This window comes from Peromyscus eremicus, chromosome 13, assembly GCF_949786415.1.
Source record: "Peromyscus eremicus chromosome 13, PerEre_H2_v1, whole genome shotgun sequence".
Classification (NCBI taxonomy): domain Eukaryota; kingdom Metazoa; phylum Chordata; class Mammalia; order Rodentia; family Cricetidae; genus Peromyscus; species Peromyscus eremicus.
The window spans coordinates 6038020-6059948 of record NC_081429.1 but is presented as its reverse complement, the minus strand read 5'-3'; the positions used below and the strand labels follow the sequence as shown (position 1 = coordinate 6059948).

At 48.6% G+C, this 21929-nt stretch overlaps 1 protein-coding gene across 6 annotated transcripts in view; it reads right to left on the bottom strand.

Annotated features, from left to right (window-relative positions):
• Agap1 (ArfGAP with GTPase domain, ankyrin repeat and PH domain 1) overlaps window positions 1-21929 on the bottom strand; it is a 437938-nt gene that overhangs the window by 133794 nt on the left and 282215 nt on the right. For 5 of the 6 annotated variants that reach the window (XM_059278338.1, XM_059278339.1, XM_059278335.1 and 2 more), the window contains exon 10: window positions 16242-16346. In XM_059278338.1, the coding sequence (XP_059134321.1) occupies window positions 16242-16346 (105 nt within the window). Of the gene's footprint in view, window positions 1-12790; window positions 13128-16241; window positions 16347-21929 lie in introns of those variants that run through there. The other variant, XM_059278340.1, reaches the window with a different exon arrangement.

Sequence of the window (21929 nt, the reverse complement as noted above, 5' to 3'; positions counted from 1 at the left end):
GATTACATCCAGGTTGGGGTAACATTAGGAGAAGCGACCATCTATCTTACATGTTGGCTGAAGGGCCCAGCAAGCTGGAAAAGTGAGCCGGTTGTTCTGAGCACTTAAGTGTACAGGGAACAGATGCAGACAGATAACCCATACAAGCAAAATGGGACAGTCAGGGGCCTTAGTCTGCTGGAGAAACGCAAGGCAATGCATACTGATGGGGTTGTGCGGGCACAGTGAGTGGCATGGAAGTCATGGCAAATCTCCCAGCACTCCTGGGGAAGAGGCAGCCACCTAATTTAATCACAGAAGGATGTCCATGGCCTAGCAGACAAGTACTGGGAAGACACCTATGATGGTCAGCTTTGACTGTCACCTTGGTTATACTGAGAAGTGTCTAGGACCAGGATGAACTGAACCTCAAGGTATGCTGTCAGGAAGTTTTGGAGGCTTAGTGGAGGTTGGAGGACCTGTCATGGGCACTGGAGGCACTATGCCACATGAATAAAGTCGTTGCAGGATTTACTCTCTGGTTCCTGGCCACCCTGATGTGAGCTGTATTTCCCAGGCCCGACCTCCACAATGGAAAGATGTGGATCAAAGATGGAGGGAGTTATCCTCATCAAGTTAGTCTAAAGGACAGTGTGGACTCTGACGGGAGAAGCTTGCCAATGAAGATAGCAAATGGATGTCCACCAGGGAAGAAAGGGTCGTCAGCTGGGGCAGGTCATTAGAAAAAAAGGCTGTTCTCATCTCTAATGCCTGCTGCCATTAACACCCACCCAGACGCAAGCCCCAGTTTCCAAACAGAGTCATGCTTGCAAACAACGCATTCCTTCTTGCACGGTTACTCCTTTAAAACACCAACTTGCTGTAACTTTCTCCTTTAATGCCAATTCTTAACAAATTAAAATACAATAACAGGAGTGTAATTGAGCATTTATTGCTTATGAGTTCTAAAATGAGGCTAATCAGAGAGTGACTAAGCCCCAGCGTGGGCTCTTTTAATAGGCATGTTTTAACATACAATAACCAGGATATTTTACTTAAAATTATTGTAGAAATGTAGAGCCTGCTTTCTGGATCTGAACACGCCAAGGGAAGACATTTATCTTGAGCCCAGCATGGGCTGGCCGATCTGTTTTCTTGCCTGTGTTAGGCACTGCAAGCTTCAGAATTGGCTCGAAGAAACTTGAGCACCAGAGGCCTGGGAAGATGGCTCAGTGGTAAAGTGTTTGCTGGGCCTGAGTTTGACCTCCAGCACGGCTGCCTCTGATCTCATTGCTGGGGAGGCCCGGACAGAAGCACCCTTGGGCTAGCTCCCAGCCACTCTAGCTGTGTTCCAGGTGGAGGAAAAACTGAGGAAGACACTCAACATTGACTGTATGCTCTGCAGGTCTGCACACACACACACACACACACACACACACACACACACACACACACACACACACCACCCAACAGGATGGAAAACAGACATTCACTTGGCAATTCCTGTATTTCCATTCCGCCTAGTTTCTTCTCCCAAGAGAAAAACTGCCCGGAGTTTGATCCTGCTTCTGCAAGAACAGGGCCTTTTCATCTCTCCCCAGCTTGGTACTTGAGGAATTAAAGCTGCGACCACTAAACAATGTGGTGCCTTCAGAAGCGGACAGGCTGTGCAGACCCTGGGTGGGTGGGAGGTAGGGACCTCGCTGGGTGAAATAAAGACAGCAAGCTTATTTTGATATGCAAATACTACTCAGCTACCCTTCTCCACGTTAGCTGCAGAAAATGCTGATCGAAGATAAAAGAGGGGAAAAAACCCTTTAACAAGGCATGAGGGTAATTCAAAGCCAAGTACTTTTAAACAGCACTTAACAAGTCCCTGGGGCCCACTCAAGAGCCAGGCCCCCCAGACGTGCCATCTCCTGCCCCTCAACAGCTTGAAAAAGTAGTAATTGCAAACCTATTTGCATTTTTCTCCTCAACTTGTCCACGCTTATCATGCGGTTCTTTTTTTCCAAGCAGGCGCAGGAGCAAAGGGACCTGTTCCCAAACGCGCCAACAGCTCGGTGGCGGCGGCGGCGGCCATGCCTTGCTGTCTGTCCCCTGCACCCTGAGCCTGCACCTTTGCCTTCCCCTGTTTTTTACATTTTGCTCCTAATTATGTTGCATCTATTGCCGTACACTTAATTAGCTGCATTAATGTGATTTCTTTTCACATAGTCAAGCAATTAAGAGCTATGATTGAGTTTCATTCAATTAGCCTCAACAAACATGCTAATTGATGTCCCAGACGCAAATGAGGTGCAATGAGAGAGACCTGCTTGCAATCGAGAGCCACATCAGAGACCCAGAGCTTTCAGCTTGCTGACAGAAGCACAGTTTACTGTGGATCCCGCCTTCTGTGGGGGTGGCCTGAGGAGAAAGGCAGGGGCCATTAGCGCCTCTGTGTTCCCCATCATTCTGGATATTGAGAATCCACTGTTTGGCTGCTGTACAATGTGGACTCTCACTTCAGAGACAGGCGCCCCTGAACTGGAAGGTGATCAGCTGGGTAACATTTGGCTGCTGCAAACAGACTGCTACAGTCCCCATCAGCAGATAGTTACAAGCCTGTCAAGAAATTCCCCCCCAAGAACTTCCAAAGCAATCGCAGCCATCCCCGAGCCCTCTGTGTGCGTGATGGCCTAGATGTCTTCAGTAAAGGGGAAGTTCATCTTCGTCACCTCTGGGGCATTGGGCACTTGAGTTAAGCACAAAATACAGCAATCCATCAATAGTCCCTAAAAATATTCTTAGCAGATCGATTCCGGCTGCCTTGCATCTGGAGGTTACTTTCATCCGCCTGTGAAGGATGGTTTGCTGATGCACTCACGGGGTTAGCCGAGGCACTTGACATGATCCTGAGGCCGGAGTGAAATGCACAAACCATGATCCGCACCCCCAAACTGGATCTACTATAAACAGGAGGCCCGGGGAACACGGCAGCAGCTTTACTTGCTGTGAGTCCAGTTAAGAGAATCGATGAATGCCGTTTTTTTAAACAGATAATTTTTTAAAAGAATTACAGTGCTTAAAGTCAAATGGCAGACAAAGTAAAGGAAATCATTGTTGTAATTAGATTTTCCCAGTATGCTCTGGCTCCTAAGCACAACATGTTGGTAAGGTGCTGCTTTACCACAAAACATAATACTTGGAGACAGCTAATTTTTATAGCCATGTTGAAATTTGTTTTCAATTTAAAATTACATTTATTATCTTTATTTACTTTATTATCTTTCTCTGTGTGTGTGTGTGTGTAGTTCAGAGGAAAACAGAACTCAGTTCCTCAGGGATGGCAGCAGAAGCCTTTACCTGATGAGCCACTTCCTTAGCGTTACTTTACTTTTGGATACAGCCAATCTAACTGATCTATCATCCTCTCTATAATTTATCTTAGCAGTCTTCAAAGTGTGATCCTCCATGCCTGTCAGGGGTTCCAGAGGTCAGTGACAGCTCAAAATAGTTCCAGAAGGTAATTCCCCCCCCTTTTTTTTTTAAGTTTTTAGAGATAGGGTTTCTCTGCATAATCCAGGCTGTCCTGAAACTAGCTCTGTAGACCAGGCTGGCCTTGAACTCACAAAGATCCACCTGCCTCTGCCTCCCAAGTGCTAGGATTAAAGGCATGTGCCACCACCACTCAGCTAATTTGCTTTTTTATAAATAGGATAGAAATTTGTTCCGATGTTGCAAGAGTGACTGTAAACTGCAGGAGCAGTTTACCTACAACAAAAGGCTACTTTTCACTTGATGAATTTCAACTGGTGAATACACACCTTGTCATTTTCTGAGTGCTGTCCCAGGCAGGCTGCATGAAGCCTTCCTCCAGGTCTGACAGTTACTGGGTGCCTCTTTTGGAATTGCCAGCTAAACTAGCCACTTTTTAACAATGTTTTCACCTAACATAACAATTGTCACACATAGGCTACAGTTATCTCTTGGGAATTTACACATATTTTCATGAAAAAAAAAATGAACAAGAGTCCTTCAAGGAAAATATCGGATAGTATTGGTGACTAATGATGAAACCTGAGCTTCCTTGCAAAAAATAAAAATTTTAAAGCCTTGTTTCTCTCTCACCATGAGCCTAGTATCTTTCAAATACCTAACATTTTCTGAAAAGACTGGCGATGGTATTAACGAAGTATGTGGATATTATAGATTGAAGGAAAGTGTCACTGTTTGGAAAATTTACACACTTCATTTCAGAAACATGACTGTATTGAAGTGACTGATGCATGTCGCCTTGTGCATGGATGCAGGTGGCAGGCATGTCTGGATAAAATACACAAAAAGGTCATCCACAGTGCAGTGCAATGGGCGTTAATGCATCAGAGAAGGCCATGGTTTGAGATCCCACAGTGCATTCTGAAGCTCTAAGATACACACCCCTCTTCGCCTTACGAGTGGATGCCTTTGTCCTACACTCGAACAAGACTTTGTCCAGTCTTAAAGAGGTTTGGACGAATGCAAAAGAACATTGCTACTCCACGGCATTCTTTTGGAAACTCCTCTTCTTTTGTCTTGTTTGAGCGATGTTTATTGACCTAAGTCGGGGAGGCACACGTGTGGCCAGGAGACAGCTTCTCTAGTGTCTTCTCGCCCTCTACCGCGAGGCTTGCTGGGATCCAACTCGGACAGTCAGGCCTGACAACAAGCACCTTCAACTACTGAGCCATCTCACTGGTCTATGAACTCTATTTTCATAAAACTATGATCTACGTGAACACAGAATGTGTGGGTCCTTGTTTTAAAATGAACTTCAACATTTAAAGATTTTGTTTGAATGTTTGATGTGGAAAAATAAGATTGAGTTCTTATTTTCACTATACTTTGAAAACGTCCAGGTTCAAAAAGGAAGCCTTAGTTCATTAACTTCTATTCTAAAAAAAAATCTCACACAAAAAGTGTATGTAAAGAAGCCATTGTTAGGTACACTGCTATTCCCAAACTCCATTTAGTATTTTTTCAAAGGAAACTAATCCATAAAGACAGATATAGCACCAGCCATTCACTGAGATCAAGCGCATGTGAGAGTCCCACCCGTATGAATGATAAACAATAGACTCATGCATAGTCACGGGCAGAGGAGAGACGCACGCCTAAAAATACCGTGGTGGAAATGCTCAAGGACTATGAAGAATCTTCAGGCCACATCCTTTCAGATCATGGAACTCAAAGACGACAATTTCTCCTTCTCTCCAAAGGGTCCTGGCCACAATAGCAAGGTAGGAGGCAGCTTCAAAGCCACACAATTTCTATGAGGAATAATTTTGTTTCCCAAGACAGCTGACAGAATTCCAGCGCTCTACTTTCATAAGGGCCTTCCTGAAGAAGGCCACTTGTCAGTGCACAGGCACCTGACCCTGGACCACTATGGGAGAAGGCAGCTGGTGAATGAGAATCTCTCAGTGACCGACCAAGGTATCAGTCAGGAGACTGTGTGTTTTCTGATGAATGCCTCATTGGGTCTGGGTAATTATGACACTCATGGTGGCTGGTGGAACATGGCTGGGGTTCAGTGGCAGCACACTTTTCCTACAATAGTACAATGGTGGGCTCACTCCTGCACTTCGGCAGGGCAAACCTCTCCATTCTGTGGAATACCGCAGCCAGCATCCAACCATGGTGGGCAAAAGTCCAACATCAGCCCAGGGGGATAGGTTATTGTAATATAAATCGAAATAGCAGAAAATCCCACAGTGAATTATGAATCTACCTTTGGCCCCTTGATTGTATCCGTCCTGATTGACTTACTCTACCCAGCGTCTTCTCATTTGAGGCTCGACCGAATACTACCCAGCTGTAACCCATGCGTGCTCAAACTCAGTCTGTACCAGGCGAATGCTTCCGCTACGTGAAAGACTGTCTGTCTCTTCAAGAGCAGCAGGCATCTCTGAGGGCAGGGCAAATTCTACCACAGCAAATTGCAAGGGTAGGGTAGTGTCCTTTGCTAGGGGAGGACTTTAATATTTAAATACCAGCGGAGCAGTGGGTGATCTTCCTTCCCATCTGTGAGTTCTACAGAAGTGATCATCACAGTGGTGTCTGGCTGCCCGGAAGTCTTGAAGACTTCAGACGGTTATGGAATAAACTGGCCTGAAGAGATGCTCCCAAAGGAAGAACTGACTCAGGAACAGCAGGCTTTGACAACAGAGGGTACCGCGTGTCTCACCTGTTTCTTGACCTAAGGGGGCACTCAAAGGTCCCAACGGAGGCACGGTTTGCCCACCACTGATTTTAAGTACTTCTAATTTCTAAGCGTCCACATAGGCCTGCCTAGAAGGATCTGTTTACATAGCTTTCCAGGAGCTACTTTCTCAGAAGCTCCCCCCCCCCCCCCCCCCGCTTCCCTTCCTGCCCACAAGGTAGTTTACAGCACCCCAGACAGCTCCAACTTGCATGAGGCACAGTGACTCATGATTTCTATGATCTTATCTCCCACACAGAGCTATGTTTGGAAGACAACATGGCCTCTCCCTCTACTGGAGTGCAGGTCTCTACTGAGTGGCCGGAGTGACAGGGGCCATCACCACTTCCTCGTTTGCTGTGCGTGCGGGGCTGGTTGCTTCGGTATCCCGGTCTATGTGTCCACATAGATGAAAGTGCCGGAGCTCTTAATAAATAATGCTCTCACTGCACTTTCCCAGGAAAAACACCGACTTTCCCTCTTCCACTTTATACAGCTATTTCTTGAGCTAAAGGTGTTATTCCCAACCTTAGATAGCAGTTCTGACGTGAAAAGCCATTAGGGGTGACTGTGAATCAATTTTTCACTTTACAGTATAGGGGAAAAAATTCCTTGAAATGCTGACATTTTCTACTTTTTCTCCCCTCCTCTTTTTGGTGGGGGAGGCATGGATCTGGCAGTCAGACATTTTTATTGCAAAACGCTGTCTGGAAAAGATGCAAACTAAAACCAGCTAAAATGCAAGGGCAGAAACCCCCCACAAAACTAAGGGGGAAAAACAAAAGGCCCCTTCCCTTTGCTTATTGAGTTCAGAGGCATAACAGACTGCACCCTGCAGCAACCGGGAAGCTACACTAATTTTAAAGCCATAAAACGCTATCAAGTGCCCTGCGGGGCAGGAGACTCTGAAGCTAGTGGCACCTAAATAAGACATGGTTCATTTACTTCGCAGCTTAGCCTAATGTAATCATCAGCGGTTTCTTAGCCTAGAGTTGTTAACAGGCAAGTAGCCGGCGCAGAGGCGGCCCTCCCAGCCACTGAGGGGGCCGAAGCTAGATTGCTGTTGATTAGAAAATTTTTCAGTTTTGACAAGCACTTAATGAACATAAATCGCACCTTGATTGGTTTCCTTTCGGGGCCACGGGCACACCTGAGCAGATGGGAAGGGGCCTCTCCGGTGCCACCCCGCCCTACCTTGCGAGACCCTAGCAACAAGCCGGCAATCAGGTTATGAGCCATAGAAGAAAATATTTATAAAATAGAATAATGAAATTCAATTTCGCAGAAGAAGAGGGAGAACATTTGCTACCCCCCTCGGCCAACCTCTCCCACTGAGACCTCGGTGGTGACTGTCACCACAGGAAAACACAGGGGTTTGATTTATCTGCCTTTCTGGGGAATTTCTGGCTACAATTTGTAACACTAAAAGGCGAGAGAGAGAGAGAGAGAGAGAGAGAGAGAGAGAGAGAGAGAGAGAGAGAGAATGAGAATGAGAATATAACACAAATTGGGTACAAAGGATGGCCATTGCCATGTGAGCTGTCTTTTGGTGTACTGATAAGGCAATGTCTCCTGGAGTCTTCTAGAAGCTTAAAGACTCAGACCCACGAGCCACACAGTGTGGTCTGTTTACTCTCTCTCTCTCTCTCTCTCTCTCTCTCTCTCTCTCTCTCTCTCTCTCACACACACACACACACACACACACACACTTTACTTCTTCATTTTACTAAAATAAGCAAGAAGACAGTTTTCATCCCAGGAAACAGCTCAGCTGGAAATCTGGGACATCTGTGGTTCCGTTTTGACATGACTGTCCAGTCTTCCCCACTCACAATAACCCTCATCGACATCAAGACAGCTGCAGAGGGAGCAGGCACATTATTTTGGCCGTTTGCATTGACTTGATCTGGTGTGTGCCTGTGTCCATGTATGTGGGCTCACACATACCACGGTATGCATGTGGGGGTCAGAGGTTACCCTCAGGTGCACCTCACCTTCCACCTTGAGAAAGTCTCTTCTTGTTCTCGATGGTGTTACCTTATGTTAGTCCTCAAATGCATTGGGGGCGACTCCTGTCTCTGTCTCCGTCACATGGAAACAGCCCTGGATTACGCTGCGGCTCCTGTACCCGGCTTTACATAGGTCCTGAGGATTCAAACTCAGCTTTTCCCACTGCACACAGATGTAATCTATCCATTGAGCCATCGCCTCAGCCTCACTTTTATCTTTAAATCTTAAATGCTGCCCAAGACCTGGAGCAGCATAAACAAACAAACAAATTCCTTAGAGAAAATGAGGCTTTCACGAAGACTGACTATGTGTACAAAGGAGCCTGGGTCTCCCGGGGGCCTGCTTCCCAGTCAAAGTTGCAGACATCCCCCAAACACTGACACTGTCACATCAAAGTCATAGGTTAAATGCTTTTGCAAGGAATTTGGATGAACGGTAAAACCATTTACCAGGTCGCCCAAAGCACAGGTAGAAGGTCTCCCTTGTCCTGGGGGAGACTGTGTGACCACGGGGTGGCTGGAGAGATGATTCTGGATGGCCAACGGAGTTATCAAACTTCCATGATTTATCATACTCACGACTGAGCCTGGAGAATGTCCCGTGGCTTCTCTCAAGCAGGGCCCTAGAAGGCTGGGTGACTCCACAGTACAAACATTTCTATAACTTTCCCACAAGTAGAACCTAACACTGAATATCTCCAGCTCTAAGGGGTCATTTCCACACTTCTCCCCTGTGGTTTCACAAGTCACTTTCCCTTAACTCAACATGCTCTGACCCTACCATGAAAACCCTGGACACGCCAGCTAAGCAGTCCACCATGGTGGCCAGGATGGCCCAGTTGTTATGCGCATTTTACTACAATTAAAAAGCAAAGCAAGGCACCCTCCAGCTCCTCTCCATCAGTCACACCGGTTCCTCACAGAACAGAGTCTACAAGGGGCTATGTAATCTTCCTGTTGCTTAAAGGCATCACTGGGTGGATTCTTCTCCTATGACCTCAGGAACTCTACCCCTGCACACTTAAGGGCAGGCCAAGTGTGTGGGTGCACTCTGTCAGGTGGTGGGTGGGTGGTGGGGTTGGGTGGGTTAAGTGGATAAAGGGAATAGATGTCTGTCCGTCCATCCATCCATCCATCCATCCATCCATCCATCCATCCATCCATCCATCCATCATCCATCCTCACCCCACCACCCGCTCACTCAGCCATCCATTCCTCCACCATCTGCTCACCTCTATCAACCAATCTACCCATCCATCCACCAACCCATCTCCTTTCTCATTACCTGTCCCCCTGCCCATTTATCCACCCACTCTACCCACCTATCACTTTATCTACTCTGTCTATTCTCTTTATCCACTTACCCACCCAACCCCACCACCCACCCACCACCTGACAGACACCAGAGATATGTTGGTGGTATTATCTACAAGGCCTGTGGCCACAAGTTGCTCCCAGTCCTGTGGAAGAATTTGGTTTTCAAAAAAGCCAGAGAACAGAGAAAGGACCCCACGAAGGAGGGTGAGGACATGCCCAGAAGGGCACTCCAACATGTTTGATGAAGGGCATGTCCAGGGGTGGGGGCACAGAAAATGATCCTAGCAGAGGCAACTCTTCCTGAAGATGGGGGGGCAGGAAGACAGGCAAGTAGGAGAAGCTGAGAGAAAGCTCCGAGGTGCCGGAGGCAAGAGGAGCAGGCCAAGCTGAACACATACTCAGGAGCCAGGATGCCACCCTCAAGGCTGCAGAGAGCTTGTGTGGTGTGGTCATGTCTGCAGGACTACATGGAGGGAAAAAGAAGAAAAAGACGAGAATTCCACGAGGAGAAAAAAAAAAGCCAACACAGAAATGTTGTTCTTCTTGGGAGAGACTGCAGACTGCAGCCGACTTCACAGCAGGGTGTTACTCTAAGCAAAGGAGGCAGAAGGGGGCCTAGAGTTCAGCGGTGGTAAATGCTGTGACACTTCCTCTGTCCCTGTGACTCCTGACAAGTTCATGTTAGAGGAGAATTGCTTCTGCTCACAATTTCACTCTGGGCCTGAGGGCAGGGCTGTGGGACCTGGTGGGACCATGTGGCAGGGAGAATGGTCACCGCATGGCTCTGGGAAGCAGAGAGAGAGAGAATCAGGAAGGCGCCAGGCCCAATATCCTCTTTTTAGAACCTGTCCCCAACACCCCTTTAGAGGTTCCATCTCTTCCCAATGGAGTCTCAGGACCAGAAACTATAGCCCTAACATAGCATTTAAGGGACGCTCAGCAGAGCATCAAATGTCACCTGCAGTGACAGCATTCACATGTCAAGGACCTTGAGGTGTGGTCCACCCACCATGGGCCCACAGTCAGGCCCCTGCTAGAACGCTGGATGGCATGTTTCAGGGAAGACACAGGCTTCCGCACATCCAACAATGAGCCTCCATCCCAACACAGAGGGAGCTTTGCCCCACGAGGCTGCACTCTTGAGACCCAGAAAAGCTGTATGCTCGTCTGCTTCCTGCCATGCACAGAAACTCAAAAGAAGTATCAGTTGTGGTGTGGTCTGTCATTTAGAAAACTGTTCCTGTTTCAAAACAGGTGGCTCAGAGCAGAACAATACTGACTGCTGGCAGGGAGATCCCAAGCTTTGATCTTCCACATCTATAACATAACATCCTAATCCAACTCTGGGCGGGCTCTTTGTATTGTAATAGTACTTTCAGATGGTGAGCCACTGTGTGTGGTGCGCGCACGTGTGTGTGTGTGTGTGTGTGTGTGTGTGTGTGTGTGTGTGTGTGTGTTCTCCCCACCCCACTAAGTGACTCCACTATGGATCTTACTGTGTGTGCGCACATACTGTGCTCAGAGATCCACATGGTGAGGTATGGAACCCAGGCCATCTTGGAGCAAGGACCCCACAAAGCCACATAACCCTGATATCCACGCTCCGGGCAATGTTGCTCCCCAACACTGAGCAAGCTTGTGCAAAGCACAGGCCAGACAGATGGTAGCGCATAGCGCAGAGCCACGAGGTGCTTACTCATGGAGAAGCAAGATGAAAAACCACTAATCATAGAATAAGTGACGCAAACTGAAGCAGTGTGTCACCAATGTGACCCACTGACTATGCTCATGTCAGAGACACAGGAAGGCCAGCCCTGTCCTGTCAAACGGCTTTCCATGGGGGAACAAGAAAAAGGTCTTTTGCACCTAGGATCTTACTGTGGAGGCAGGAGCTTTTCCGATTTCTGCATGGCTGGAACCACCATCGAAGGCCTAGTGTAACTGCATGCTCTCCACCTCAGGAAGTGGGAGGTCCATGCTGGCAGAGGTGGGCTGCTGTGGGGAGGCATGACCAGAGAGTCAGTCTCCTCCAACCCCAAGTCTCCATGTGATGAACCGCCAGTGTGCACCACCCGTAGGGGGTGCTATAAGAGGAGTTTCTTGCTAACACAGGTTCTTTACCTGGGAAGATGTCTTTCAGAAGGTCTGGTTGGGAACCATCTCAGATCCTTTTCTGATGCTGTGTTAGTCAAGCTACTTCCGGTCTGCCTGTGAAATCTGGAGCTATTAAAATGTGCATTATGATGACAACTTCCAGAGTCACTGACTGCTGACTCAGAAAAGGACCGAACTCAAGGTACACAGTACACGTAACCATCCCTTGCTATAACCAGAGCGCCTCAGCCACCCAACTGCTAATGGATCTGTAGAGTAAAAGATGTCCCTGCTCGAGCTCAGTTCCAATTTTGTTTATCAAGAAGAAAACAAACAAACAAACAAAAAAAAATTCAACAAAACAAACCAGGGCTAATCTGGTTTCAAGAGGGTACAGGAAGGAGGAGAAAGGAATCTGAGGAAGGGGAAAGCGATCCATACACACCAGGCTGGTCTGATACACAGGGGAGGGCTGGGTGCAGCTGCCAGGCGGCTGGCAAGGGGGGCAGAGCTGGGCCAGACTGCAGTAGGCTTTCTCAGCCAGGGTCCCATAACGTGATGCCCATGGTTCGCGGGGCTCAGTCTTACAGGCCCACTTAGGAAGCCCACCAGACAGAGCCGACTCCAAGAGCAGGATCGTCAGCCATGCACGTGGCTGTTCCCCCGACACAGAAGATGAATAGGTGGCCATGCTGCGCTGCAGAGCCCCAGGGCAAAGGTTCTTTCTCATTATCCTCTCCAGTTTTTCCATCATGGTGCTCCCTACGGCTCATATCTAAGTCCACAGAGAGGGGACCTAAGGATCTCACAACACACTGCCCTGCACCCACCCCATCAGGATCCAGCAATGAGTCTTAAATCCATGAGACCTTCAAATATATCTCCTCCTCAGGGCAGCTAAGTGCTCTGGGTCTTGGGGGTCTTAGAGATGAGTGATTTAAATTTTTTAAAAATTATTTTATTTTATGTGCGTAGGGGTTTTGCCTGCATGTGTGTCTGTGTACCACAAACCCAAGGAAGCCAGAAGAAGGTGCTGGATCCCCTAAACTGGAGTTAGAGATGGTTGTGAGCCACCCTGAGGATGCTGGGACTTGAGTGAGCCAAGGTCCTTTGGAAGGACAGCCAGTGCTCTTAGGGCTGAGTCATTTTCCTGTCCCCAAGATGGAGATCATCATCATCATCATCATTTATTTATTTAGAAACAGAAACTACAAAAGAGCAAGCCATTGAGTCAACAACCTAAGGCGCCAGCAGGTTTCAGAGTGAACATCCCATGGTTCCATCAGGCTCTCTCTTGGTTGCTTTAGTTTAAATGTCTGGAGCTGTCAGGACACAATCTCCAGCAGCAGATTCGGCTGGTCCATCTTGGAGCAGGGCAGCAGACTGCCCATGACCCCTGTAACTTCCAGGGCACCGTGTTCCCTGGAAAAGCGTTCATTCCGACTTTGGTTGAGTGTTCTTCCTGTTACTAGCCTGGGTTCTCAATTTTATTCACTGAGCATCAGCTAAGAAAGAGAGAGGAAGGAACGGAGTGGGTTTTGGGGGACTCCAGTTTTAGGCCGAGCGTGTAACTAAGTGATTCCCCTCGGCAGCTGTCATCTTTGGGGAGGCCTTTTTCTTGGCTATCTGACTCCATTAGCTCAGTTTGGGTCCCACACCCCGAGGGTTAGAAGCCACTCTGAGGGTAGTATCATCAAACTTTACCTAGCGTGTGATGCTCTGGGTTTCCAGAAAAGTCAGCTGCCAGCCAGACTCAAGGATACAATGGAGGGCAATCACCACCAGTGTAGGGTCTAGGTGCCAGTACACATCTTCCACCTTCTAGACAGTCCATGCAGACCATGCCTAGTGCTGACCTACTGCTGAACACGTGGTAAGTAAGGGGGCACTTCCTCAAGCTGGCCTCCAGCTTCAGCATCCGGAGCCCCGTAGGGTCCCTGCAACTATGGTACACACCAGTCCGGAAACCACAGTTTTGGAGACGTTCCCCATCATTTCCTTCTCCTGTGCCCCTGCCTTCTACTCGCCACTAACAAAGCAAAGAGGACCAGGGCCAGTTCAGCTCCCAAGCCTTGGGGAAGGTAGCAGAAGGGAAGGGCAGGGTGATGGCTAATAGATCACTGGACAGGAATGTTCTTCTGGAGACACAGGGATCCCCAACAGGAAACTGAGTAGTTCTCTTCCATATATTCCATGAGGACAGAGGGAATATGGTGTAGGCTTGGTTAAACAAAGGGCAGAAAGAAGGTGAGCCACCAGCCAGATCTGACTTATTACTGGTCACCAAGTCCCAGCTCTGTTTTCTAAGGCACATGATGCACCAGAGCTGATAATGAGGCCTTTGGTTTCTGACAGGACTTGGGGAAGACCCAAGGCAGAGCAGCCTTCCTTGTAGATTGGGTTGCTCTAGGGATGGGGAGGGCCTGGAAAGGCCCTGCTGTATGTGCTTGGTGATGGAATCTCAGAGTGAAAGGGCTGAAGAAGCAGAAAGCCCCCAGCAAGGTAGTTCTGGAAAAGGCATGGGCCCCGTCCCAGGTGGGTCTCCAGAAACAGGCATTCAGCAGGGCAGTTCTGGAAAAGGCATGGGCCCTGTCCCAGGTGGGTCTCCAGAAACAGGCATTCAGCAGGGCAGTTCTGGAAAAGGCATGGGACCTGTCCCAGGTGGGTCTCCAGAAACTGGCACTCCATCCTTCTGCCATCAAGGCCATCTGGAGAACCAAATCTATACCCAAGGTAAGCTAGACATAGAGCCACACAGTGTTTCATCTAACAAAGAACATCTCTCTACACATGAATACAGCTATACCTTTAGAATATACAAGAGCCTACGAAGACATCTGTCATATGTACCTTGTAAACACAGATGTGTACACACACACATATCCCTTAGGATGAGGCTACATACCAATATATCCACTGTCACACTGAAAACACCACAAGTGGGGCACTCACTCAATTCCTCATTCTATGGAACGTCCATCTTAGTCTAACCCACCTCAGTCCCGTGCAGGACCTGCTTGTACCAGCCTGCACTTAGGCAAATTCATCTAAGACACGGTCTGTTTCACGGTCACATGTTGACTACCTTCATTGCTCTGCTGACTATGGTAGGGGTGTGACAGGATGGCTGTGTGGGAATGCTTTCACCCTGCTGTCCAGCCAAACATCTGGCATGGGACCGCTGTAAGTCAGATGCTGCCTGCAGACTGACAGCCAGGCGTGGCGGGCACTCTCATTAGCGCTACAAGGCAGCCAGGGATCTGGACTGAAGCAGGTGCTTTCTAGTGTGGTTCTGAAAGGTACAGCTACTGCTCTAGGCCAAGGGGAGAAGGGAGTCATACCAGCAATAATCCACAGGAGGACACTATGTGTCACCAAGGGAAAATGTTTTTTTAAAAGGTGAATGTTCTTGAGTGTTGCAGGGGAAGGCCCCTCTCCAAAGGTTCTTTACGGAGATGAATGTTCATATGAGTCTAGGATTCTGACAATGTATGCTGAGGCTAGAAATGTCATGTAGACCCTACAGCTCTGAAAACTGATGACTGGGAGTCTGTCTTAGGGAAACAGACAAAGACACAGATATCAGGAGAAAGCCCGTTCAGAGTTACTTACAACAATGGGGAGGGGGTGTCAAATTTATTTGTCAAATGTCTTGTTTTTGTTTTGTTCTGAGATACTGCTGAAGCACTCATGCAGTGGGATAGTGGAATACTATATAAACATCAAAATGGTATCATGCATTTGCTGTCATGGAGAAATGCATGGGACCTATCATTAGTGAGGTGAGCAGGCTGTGGGATGTGCTGTGTCTGTGGAAGCACCAAGCCCACATGCACGCAGACACAGGCATCCACACTCCCAGAATTCACAATCACATGGAGTGCTTTCAATTTCTGCTCAGTATGTGTATTTTTAACGTTTTGTTAACAACTGCAATTTCAAAGTATTTCAGTTTTAACAAGGTAACAGTTTGGTGAGGGTGGTGAAGCCCAGTGATTAATGGTGTAGGTTTTAACTCTCAACCTCTGCAGGAGTTCATGGAACCGAAGTGGACAGTCCACCTTAAAGGTGCTCACTGTGGACAGAATGACCCGATTCCTGTCAGAGTAACACTGAGTCTGCTTTCACAATCTTATGGAAATCACGAAGGGAAGGTGACATCCTGTGGAGAAGCAGTTTTCCCGGTTTCTGAGCTGATGTCTGTGCTTTACCTCAGCATGAAAACCGTGGCGAACGACATCTAGGCCTGGTTTTGCTCTTAGCTGCTCAGAGCTGGGCCCTGGGGTCAATTCCACTGTTGTAGCTGAGGTCTTCAGACACTCTCATGGCTTCTCACGGCTTACCCCACCTTGCCACTCCCATTTAAAACTCGACTTCCTATGCACCTGGCATTGTAATCCACTACAGAATGGGGAGTCTTAGATTAACGGGTGAAGGGGACAGGAGAGCAAGACACCTGGGCTAAAGGAGCCTGAGGTACTTACTGCATTATAGACACCTCAGGGGACCTAATACCACTGTCCTCTTCACCCGGAGGCAGAGGGCGGGCCCTGGCCCCATGCTCTGTCCCATGTTCAGGTCCCTGGGTACTGCTAACTGCTCTGTGGAGCTGTACTCACATGTAAACTGGGGTGGTAGGTCAGCACGCCATTGTCGCACAGGGTGACGTACTTCTTTTTCCACTCTTTGTTTAGTGACTTGCCACTTCGCTTCAGCAGCATGCCCTGTGGGGGAAGAGGAGCCAGAGGTAAGGTCCTGTGGAGTGCAGAAAGGGCTAGCAGACACAAAGGGACACGGACACTAGAAACTTTCTTTGGGGTTTGCATTTTTAGAGGAGATTATCCTTCTGTTTAGATTTAATTTGGGTTTTTCTGATCTTGGGCATTCAACGTGATAGGTGATTTGAGAGCTGAACTTTGCTATGGACTCTGAAGATCCACCATTGATGAACAGTTGTGGTGGACATCCCGGCTGTCCATCAAACTCCCCACAGAACTGAGTCATAGCAAGTGGGAGATGTCTAGTGGAAAGACACTTTTATTTTTTACTTGTTGGTTTCTCTGGCACTGAAAATTAAAACCATTGTACATTCGAGGAAAGTACCCAACCAATGAACCCCAGCCCAACCCTGGCCCTGGCCCCAGCCCCAGGAATAACATATTAAAGACAGACCCCAAGATCAATGATCTTCTCCCCTTAATTTTACAAACACTACGATTTCCTGTTATAATTTCTTCACAGGATTTTAATTTATTCAAACTGAAATTCCATTTGCAAACTTCAGTAACAACATTGGGTGGGTGAGCTGTAATTCACCTCAATCGATTTTTAATGGTGTCCCATTAGTGTCTCTGGGAAAGCTTTCAGAATTGCAAACTAACATATTTTGGAAGTCACATGTGGCCTCGCCTTCCCTGGATGGCTGCAGTGGATGTGTTCCTGGTCTAAGTGCCAAGTCCCGGCAACTCGTGCATCTGTTCCCTGGCTTTCCTAGGTGAGGACAATGGATGGCCAATCCTGAGTGGGGTCAGGCCAACACTCCAGTCTTGGGACACCCCTGCTTCTCAAGCCGTAGCTTTTCTGCCAGCTGTGCCCACTCCTGTGCATTCTAATTCTGTCCGTGTGCAGTGAGGAAACCTTCGGTCGGTCCATCAGTAAACTGCCTGGATTATAAAAATGGCCGAGAAGGCACGCACCTACCACTAGCTAACCCAGCCAGACTGAGGAAGCACAAACTTACAGGTTCTCCAATACATCGTGACCCCTTGGGGACGTGGAGGCAATCTCCCACCCCTGCCTTCCCGATCCTGCTCTTCTCCAGGGGTCTCCCTCCGTGTGGGAGAAAATCGGGCCAGCCCGCACAAGTGACAGGAAGGAGCCCACATGTCAATCAACACTGTGAGAATACAGCGGTGTTTACTCAGATTATAAACAAGCTTCAAATCCCAGCGAGGGGATCTGGTCCAGTAGTACCTGATCCTGGGAGATCCAAACAACCCACAAAAGAACCTTTGGAAGGCCACTGCTCTGTAAGATTTTATCATGTAAAGAAAGCATGTGGCAAAAACTGACACAGGAAAACATTTATGCTGCACACCAAAGCAAGAGAAGCTCCCCTGAGGTACAAATAACCAGGCAACCGTGAGTCACCCCACGGACACAATAATAAACCAACAGCCTTCAAGCCCTCACGTCCCCTTCCCATGGACAGCTCCATTCTTAACGCAGCAACACAAAGCCGCACCCAAGTTCTCCAGTGGGCTCACATTTTCCCATCATCCACTTCAGATGGAATTTCAACAATACAGAGGGCTGAGGGTCACTGCCATGTCACTAGAAGATTAGGGATGCTGCAGGCTTCAGAAGGCCATGTCCCTTCCTGCTCAGGCAAGCGCCCGCAGATGGCTAACACGACTCCTCTGGGAGGCTCGTGGGCACTTTCATGAGCCAGCCCTACACTCCTAATTATCCTTCCACCAGTGGAGGCTACAGAGGAAAAGAGGAGACACTGGTCAGACTGGAGGCACGTGGAGAGGCCCTCACAATTATCTGGGGAGTGGAAAAAAAAGGGATCCATTTTTGAAAAAGACTTTTTATGTTTAACATTTATTTATTATGTATATATTATGCCTGTGTGTGTGTGTGTGTGTGTGTGTGAGAGAGAGAGAGAGAGAGAGAGAGAGAGAGAGAGAGAGAGAGAGAGAGAGAGAGAGAGAGATTGTGTGTGTGTGTGTGTGTGTGTGTGTGTGTGTGTGTGTGTGCGTGTGTGTATGTGTGAAGGGTGAGAGGACATGTATATTGTGTGTGTGAGCTTGTCCATGTGTATGAAGGGTCAGAGGACAATTTGCAAGAATCAGTCCTCTCCTTTCACCATGTGGGACCCGGGGATTGAACGTGGGTCAGCAGGCTTGGCAGCTAGGGTCTTTATGTGCTCAGCCATCTTGCTGGTTCCATGCTAATCGATTTTGATGCTATGAAAATAATATTACCAGGAAGGAAAACATGAATGTTGACAATCACGAATAAGTCCTACTGCTCCTTGGAGGACACTGTTGGCTTACTCAGTTGGATGAGCTCAACTCTGTGAGAGTACGTGGGCCTGAAGAGCAGTGACCTGCCCAAGAACCACCTTTCAGCATGCCTGTCTTGACCTCCGCCCTTCAAGGCTGTAAGAGGGGCTGAGCCCCTCATCTTCCTGCTCACACGTCCTTGAAGACCTCCTTCTGTGGCCTAAGCACCGCCCAGCACCTGGCCTCCCTGAGCACTGACTCTCTTGCTCCCCACCAATCACAGGCCAGAGGTAGCAGAACCAGGAACACAAGGCTCCCTTGTAGACGAGACTGGCCACACAGGTAGAGACATGCGGTTCTACAGCGAGGCGCAGGCCTCCTATACCTGCCTGTACCCTGGGCCGTGAATGCTGTAGTTCCCAGCTACAGTGAACAACCTGCTCTCACAGCAGAAACTTCTGAGTGTCTCAGCCACCGCCTGGGACCGCTGGTTCCCCCTTTCTGAAGCACAAATCGAAGGGCTGGCACCTAGCATTCTCAGTGGGCACCCGTGACTGGGGTTCCCTCCAGAGCAATGTCAGATTACATACTGCAGGTAAGGCACTCATTTCACAGCACTCCACAGTTTACAGAGATGTTCTTCAGCTACCAAGAAACTCCAGCTTAGCCAAGGGACAGGACAGGGTGGGGCTTCCTTTTCGGGTTGCCCTGGGGAACCCATTCAACTCTCAAATTTCTACAGAATACAATGTATTCAAGCTGGGCACTGTAGCGCAGGCCTTTAATCTCAACACCACGGTGGGAGAGGCAGCCAGATAGATGTCTATGAGTTCGAGGCCAGACTGGTTTACATAGTGAGTTCTATGACAGTCAGAGCTAAATAGTGACACTGTCTTCAAAACAAAACAAAACAAAAATAAAAAAATAAACAAACAAAACAATTCCCCCCCCCCCCCAAAAAAAAGAAAACCTGTCATGTGTTCCAAGTGAGAAAAAGCCTGGCCACCACTCTCAGCTGCAGAAAATGCAAAGACACTAGAATCTGTACTGCAGCTGGCTGCGGAGGACGGGGCTCTGTGGAGCACCCTCAGTGCAGGCAGGAAGCATCCATCTGTGAACATTTCCCAGGCAGGAGGAAAACAACGAGCTCGGTGGGAGTGACTCTCAACCTACAAGCCAACTCAGGGACAGGTGGACAGGGCTGAAGGAGCTAGACGTCAGACTTGCTGAGAGTCTGCGGCTAGGACACAGCACATCGCGTGTTACTACTGTGGGGATGCGGCAGAGATCCCAGGGGGTAGGCAGTCCTGTCCCGTCTAGAAGTCTCCCCAGTACAAGAAGCAGTACCAGACTTGCCTCAGAAAGCTCCTTCGTTGAAAATATTGGCAACAGCTCGGAAGAGTTTTGCACAGAACACAGATCAGTTTGTTCTGAGCAGGACAGCTACAGGAGGGTTATCTGTTTGAGACTTCTAGGCAAGAGTCCTGGCTGCACCAGATACTGGTTTCTTAGAGCGTGGAAGCAAATGTGGATGGACTTGTGAGATAACATAGCCCAGGAGTGCTGGGAGACAGGTTGAGTCAACACTGGATTTCAGGCTGCATGAGAGAGCTGCAAACACACTGAGAGTCAGTCCAACACACAGTGGCAACTTCCTTGGACAGAACAGGTCTGCAGAGCACAGAGCCCCAGACAAGGCTTCAGCCTGACAACCAGTATGTGATTGGCCATTCGGAGACACCCCTGTGGCCACATCCTGGTCCACGTAGGGCTGTTACTCAAAGGTCTCATATATATAAGCATTTGTGTTTTGAGTGTCACCTGGCCTGGGAATTCTAGAATGTGAAATGTGTACAGTGAGTACTTTCCAGCTTGCAGACACAGGAGCAGGGCAAGGTCATGGTACAGTGAGGCCAGAAGCGGACTGAATTACAAAACAGCCTTAAAACCAAGAGCGATGGCTAGGCCCCGGGTGGATCTCTGGGAGTCCAATTAGCGAGAAAGAGGAGGGTTTATATGAGCGAGAATTGTTGAGACCAAGGTTGGATAAAGCACAGGGACAAATAGCCAAACGAATGGAAACATATGAACTATGAACCAGTGGCTGAGGGGTCCCCAACTGGATCAGGCCCTCTGAATGGGTGAGATTGGCTTGATTGAGAATGAGTTGATTGGCTTGATCTGTTTGGGAGGCATCCAGGCAGTGGGACCGGGTCCTGTGCTCATTGCATGAGTCGGCTGTTTGAAACCTGGGGCCTATGCAGGATCGCTTGGCTCGGCCTGGGAGGAGGGAACTGGACCTGCCTGGACTGAGTCCACCAGGTTGATGTCAGTCCGTGGGGGAGGTTTTGCCGTGGAGGAGATGGGAATGGGGGGTGGGCTGGGGGAAGAGGAGGGGGGTGGGAGAGGGGAGAACAAGGGAATCCGTGGCTGATATATAGAACTGAACTGTATTGCAAAATAAAAAAAAAACAAAAACAAAACAAAAAAACAAGAGCAATCTCCTTCTTAGCAGCTACATACAGAGGCTGGAGGAAGACATGATGTGGCTCCTTCCACCTCAGGACCGAAATGTACGCCTGGTCCAGGATTCTCCCGCAAAGCCCCAGTTTTCAACAAGTCCCAGTATACCTTTTGGGCCCATGTCAACGACAGTTGCTCCCCTAAACTACTTCCATGTTATAAGGCCAAGTTCATTTGATGGGGTATAATTAGAGCCACCAATGGGCCCCAAGTGAGAGCACCTGGCTGTTACATGGTTAAAACATGTTTCCTTTTTCTTTTCTCAAGTACAGAGTGACAACCACTGTTTCACAATCTAAACAGCCAGAAGTTAAACCACAAAGCTCTATGTGTACTAGGAGGGTGCGGTGCACAGGCTCTACTTGGGTCCTCCAGGCTCTACTATGACATGGAGTGGTCAAGGAGCTCCAGGATGGACAGGGCCTGTGGTGAGCAGACAGCTCCACGCTCTGCCATCCTGAACTCTCACCCATCTCTAAAAACCAAGACAGAGGCAAGCCAAATAAACGGTTCATTTTAAACTTTCAGAGGACACAAAGCCACAGTCCCCACAGCCAGGAGATGACAGAGGCCGGAAGGCTCCTGGCTGTCTAGACACAGGCGGGCGGCTCCCGTCAGCGCGTGCAAATGGCCCTTATGATTCTAAGTCTCTTTGAGTGGCTGTAACCTAGGGCAAAACTGCACAGCAGAACGTCAAGACGCATCCTTCGCCCATCTTTCAGATGCCAATCTGGTACACGGGAAGACAATCCTTGCTTTCGACAGTCCTTGCCG